General features: G+C 63.0%; 1 protein-coding gene across 1 annotated transcript; it reads right to left on the bottom strand.

Moving 5' to 3' along the window:
* Positions 1 to 1,193: 1,193 nt before the first annotated feature.
* LOC129200521 (PHD finger protein 7-like) lies at positions 1,194 to 3,856 on the bottom strand. Its single transcript, XM_054811830.1, has 6 exons — positions 3,823 to 3,856; positions 2,967 to 3,114; positions 2,488 to 2,754; positions 2,161 to 2,274; positions 1,890 to 2,008; positions 1,194 to 1,717 (listed from the first exon to the last, which is right to left on the bottom strand). The coding sequence occupies exons 1-6, from the start codon at positions 3,854 to 3,856 to the stop codon at positions 1,194 to 1,196; spliced, it is 1,206 nt and encodes a 401-aa protein (XP_054667805.1).
* Positions 3,857 to 4,277: the final 421 nt, after the last annotated feature.

Raw genomic sequence — 4,277 nt, 5'->3', positions numbered from 1 at the left:
TTCCTAAAGCCTCTTTTCCTCCACAGCTACCCCAGCAGCAGGCAGTGGAGCAGCACTGCCCAGCTTCCCTCCTGCAGCACTGCCAAGCAAAACAGCAGGCGCAATGCGACAATCAGCCTGCACCGTTGGCGCTGAGTGATCTGCACCAGAGGACCAAAAGAAGGAATAAGGCAATTAAACTCCAAAGAGAAACACATCATTTACTACCAGGGCGGGGCAGGCAGCGTGGTGTGTACTCTCCTGAAGTACTCCAGACGTGAGAGACGTAATTTCACCTCAAACACAGCAAGTGAAAAACATCTGAGGGTGGCACCCCAGCTCTTCTCCAGGGTGGCCAGCCGGCTACCCGAGCTGCTGAAACCACGAGCCAGAGCGTGGAGCATGACCACACCGTGCCCAGCACCTTACGAAATGCACTGCTGGCACTGCTGCAGGGACAGCAGGGCTTGTTTCCACTGGAGCCGGTGCTGCTTTCAACCCCCCCAAACCAGAGATAACCCTTAGACTTGGTAGCATTGCCCAAATCCAGGAACAAACATTAAATCCAGAGGCACCCCACACCCTGGCAGCACCCCCCAAACCGGCAGCATGCACCCGACACAGCAACGTCCCCAAACCCTGAAGTTTCCCCGCAAATTGGCACCAACCTCCAGGCTCAGAAGCTACACCCCCCCCCCCCCAAAAAACCCCCAAGCCCCGGGGCACACCTTAAGCCTGCCGACAGTCCCCCAAGTCCAGAAAGAACCAAGGAGTGCCCTGTGGGACGGCGGCGCTGCGCCTGGAGGTGGGGGAGAGCTGTCGCAGGGGAGTGGGGAAGGGGTAGAGAGGAGGGGTGCAATGGGGCTGAGGGGGGGGTGGCGTGTGAGCATGCCACTGGGGGAAAGCGCTGCTCCGGAGTGACACTGAACTGCAGCCTCCCGGGGCCAGCAAGGCCTGAAGCACATGGGCAAGGTGCTGGGCAGCTGGCCAAGGCCAGCTCATAGGGAGGAATTCCGGTCTGGGGAAGATGCTGCCAACCCTGGGGGAGAAGAGCAGGGAGACCCCCAGTCCCATCCCCTAAGACTGGCCCTTGAGAAGGGCAGAGGAGGATGATGGACAAACGAGTGTGGGATCTCCCAGTGCAGCTAAGATGAGCAGCCAACTTTATTGTGCTGGGGCATGGGGGCCAGCACTCAGGGCTGGCGCACGACTGGTCAGCAGCATCTTCCAGGCCGGCTGTATGGTTTTTGCGCCCGATGTTGTAACCGCGAGCGGTGTCGGATGCGGTCTGGCCCAGGGTGGCTGGAGCGGCTGCTGCTCTCGAGCACCAGAGCGCCACGGGACAGCCCCGACGCTGCCTGGCTGGCAGAGGTGGAGCTGCTCCTCTGGAGCGCCAGCAAACCGAGGAACAGCCCCAGCGCCATCTGCCAGGCAGTGCTGGGGCTGCTCGGCTCGACACTTGGAGCTGGCACATGGCTGGTCCCACGGGGTTTGCCAGGCCGGCTGTATGGCTTTTGCGCCCGATGTTGTAACTGCGAGCGGTGCCGGATGCGGTCTGGCCCAAGGTGGCTGGAGCGGCTGCTGCTTTCAGGCCCTGGGGAGCTGCGGGATGGCCCCGGTGGTGTGTAGGTGATGGTGCTGGGCCTGCTGCTCTCAGGCACCAGGGAGCCATGGGACAGCCCCGATGCCGCCTGGCTGGCGGTTCTGATGCTGGCAAGCTCTGACTTGTCACTGGCGCCTGCGAGGGGGGGCAGGAAGGTCAGCAGCACGGCCACCCAGCCCCGGGGCAGGAGAGGCCATCGTGGTGCCCACAGCCCTCCTGAAGCCAAGCCCAACCTAAGTCCCTGCTACCAGGCCTAGCCTGGCCCCTGGCCCCAGCGCGGGGGACACCCGGGTGCTTTGCCTCTTACCAGGGCCCAGGCCAGCACAGCAGTCACACTGCCAGGTGGTTGCGCTGTTCCTCAGGTAGGAGCAGCGCCTGTGGATGCCTTTGGCTGCGCAGGAGCTACACAGGAGCATCTGCCAGGACCTGGGGAAGCAAAGGGGTTGCTGGTTGTGAGGACAAAGTGTCGCAAGCACCGGATTGCCTGGCAGAACCCTTCTTCTTAGTCCTTCCTCCCTGAGCACGTGGGGAGACAGAGATCCCATGCAGAGCCCTAGATCGCTGCTTTGGCAACTCACCCCTCTTCCTCTGCCTGCTCCCTGCCTCCCAGACAAAGGCACTTGCTGGCATTGCAGCGGATGTGCCTCTGATACACCAGTCCAAATGCCTGGTCGCTCTCCCGTGACGGTTGTCTGCTGGAGAAGGAAGGGAAAGTCTTGAGCCCCGGCTGCCCAGCATCAGGCAGATCCAGGCCGTTCCTGCCCTTCTGCCCACACCCTGTTGCCAGCTCCTCCACGCAGCAGAGGACAAAGAGTCAGGGGACAGCAGGCGGCCAGGCCTGCCCTGGCCTGGCACCACGCTTGCTTGCGCCTGACGTCTTGTGAGTCGGGAAGAGAAAAACGAACCTCTTGGAGATTCGAATCCCCATGGTGAGCATTTCCATCACGAACTGATCTTTGCTTTGGCAACGCAAGCAGCGGAAGCAGACGCCGGCATGGATAGCCTGCTTCTGGATGCAGGTCCGGTGGAACCAGGCGTGTTGGCATGCTGGGCACACCATGGTGTGGTAGGACTTTTTGTCCTCCACGAGGCCCAGGCAGATGATGCAGGTGGTGTTGTGCTCTGGAGCGGCCTGCACTGCCTGCTCTGGGCGGTGCTCCCAGCAGAAGGACCTGGGAGAAGGATGGAAGGGATGGGCAAGGTGAGGTGACAAGTGCCGAGTCCTTCCCCGGTGACGGCGAGGAGGGCAGAGGAGGTGTGAAGGAGCCCCAGCTCCTGTCCGGGCTCAGGCTCGGGCTGTGGCAAGCTGATGGGAAGCGTCCCTGTGGGTTCCTCGCTTGCTGGTAGGTGGGGAGGCTCCTGCACGAGGGCCGGCAGCCCTTACCTGTACAGCCCGAAGAACTGGGTGACACATTCACCCTCTGAGGCGCAAGGGAGATGGAAGCTGCGGTCGCATCCCTTGTGCTGGCAGGTGATGGCGGCGCCCGTCTCGCCGCAAACGAAGCAGCGCTGGAAAGAGCAGAGCAGCCCCCCTCAGCGGCAGGCTCAGGGCCTGCGTGGCTGGCCCCCACGCTCCGGGCCGGGCGCAGGCTGTGGGCATTGCTGGCTCACAGCCCGCAGATCGGCCTGGTCCACGAAGCTTTGGCCTGTGCCGGAGCCTCTGCGGAGCTGCTGGGAGCAGGCGTTTGTCCCAGAGCTGGTGGAAGGGCTGGGATTTCTTTCCGGGGCTCCAGGTGGAGCTCCCGCAAGCCTCTCCTGCTACAAGCCTCCCGGCTCTTGCCAGATGCTCACCTTCTGGGCTGCCTCCTGGATTGCGCGTCTGGTGTCCTCGGTGAGAAACCCGTTCCTGCTCTCTTGTGGAAAAAGCCCGCTGGCAAGGAACTGCAGAGCAGAGGAGGCCAGGAGCTCATGAGATCAGCAAGGAGGGGACTATCCCTGGCCGAAAGCCGGACGGAGCCCCAGGACAACTCACCAGGCAATAGGTGTGGGCACAGAGCCCCTTCTTTGCGCTTTTGCACCCACAGATATCCGGGGTCAGCCTCTGCCGGCGACACAGCATGCATGCTGGAGGGGAGAGAGCAAATGCCGCTGGGAATGAGCACCTCTGCAGGGCTGAGGGAAGCGTCCCCCAAAGCCTGGCTCTGTCCACGCCTAGCTGGCCTAGCTTGGCCGGATGCAGACTGCCCTGACAGCCCCTCTGCCGCCATGGGGAGCTGTGGGGAGGGATACTTCGCTCTCACCTTGCTCCCTCGAGTCGGGGTCCTGCTGCTTCATTGCGAACGCGGTGCGCATGGACAGCAAGTGCTTGGAGAGGCTCTGCCGCAGCAGTGCCGGGGTTTCTCCTCTGCACACTCCTCTGCCAACCCTTAGAGAGCAGTGGGACACGGTGAGCTTGTATCGCAGGCCCCGGAGCCCCAAGGAGTGCGGCTCCCCTCCTCCCTCGGCAGCCCTGGGCAAGCCCCTTCTTCCCCTGCCCTCTCCTCACCTCGCCAGGTCGCAAGGCCAGAGCCCAGCAGCCCTTTATCCAGGCCTTGGCGACGGGTCACAGTGGCCACTCTGACATCACCAGCACTCGTCTGTGTGTGCCCCCAGTATGGCAGGGGTGCCCTCGGCTACCTGCCGCCCCCTGTGACACGGCCACCTCGGCACCCGAGTCAGGGGGGTGGCTGCTTTTGCACCCGTACGGGGCTGCAGT

The sequence above is a fragment of the Grus americana genome, unplaced genomic scaffold (genome assembly GCF_028858705.1).
Source record: "Grus americana isolate bGruAme1 unplaced genomic scaffold, bGruAme1.mat scaffold_257, whole genome shotgun sequence".
Taxonomy (NCBI): domain Eukaryota; kingdom Metazoa; phylum Chordata; class Aves; order Gruiformes; family Gruidae; genus Grus; species Grus americana.
This window is presented reverse-complemented; position numbering and strand designations above follow the sequence as displayed.

What these genes read in the sequence shown, in the direction of transcription:
- LOC129200521 (XM_054811830.1), bottom strand. Translation starts at nt 3,856, where the DNA reads ATGAAGCAGCAGGACCCCGACTCGAGGGAGCAAG. An exon ending in GGGATTCGAATCTCCAAGAG is followed by an intron (nt 2,275 to 2,487) that starts GTTCGTTTTTCT and finishes CTTCTCCAGCAG; the next exon opens with ACAACCGTCACGGGAGAGCG. An exon ending in GAGCAGGCAGAGGAAGAGGG is followed by an intron (nt 2,009 to 2,160) that starts GTGAGTTGCCAA and finishes TTGCTTCCCCAG; the next exon opens with GTCCTGGCAGATGCTCCTGT.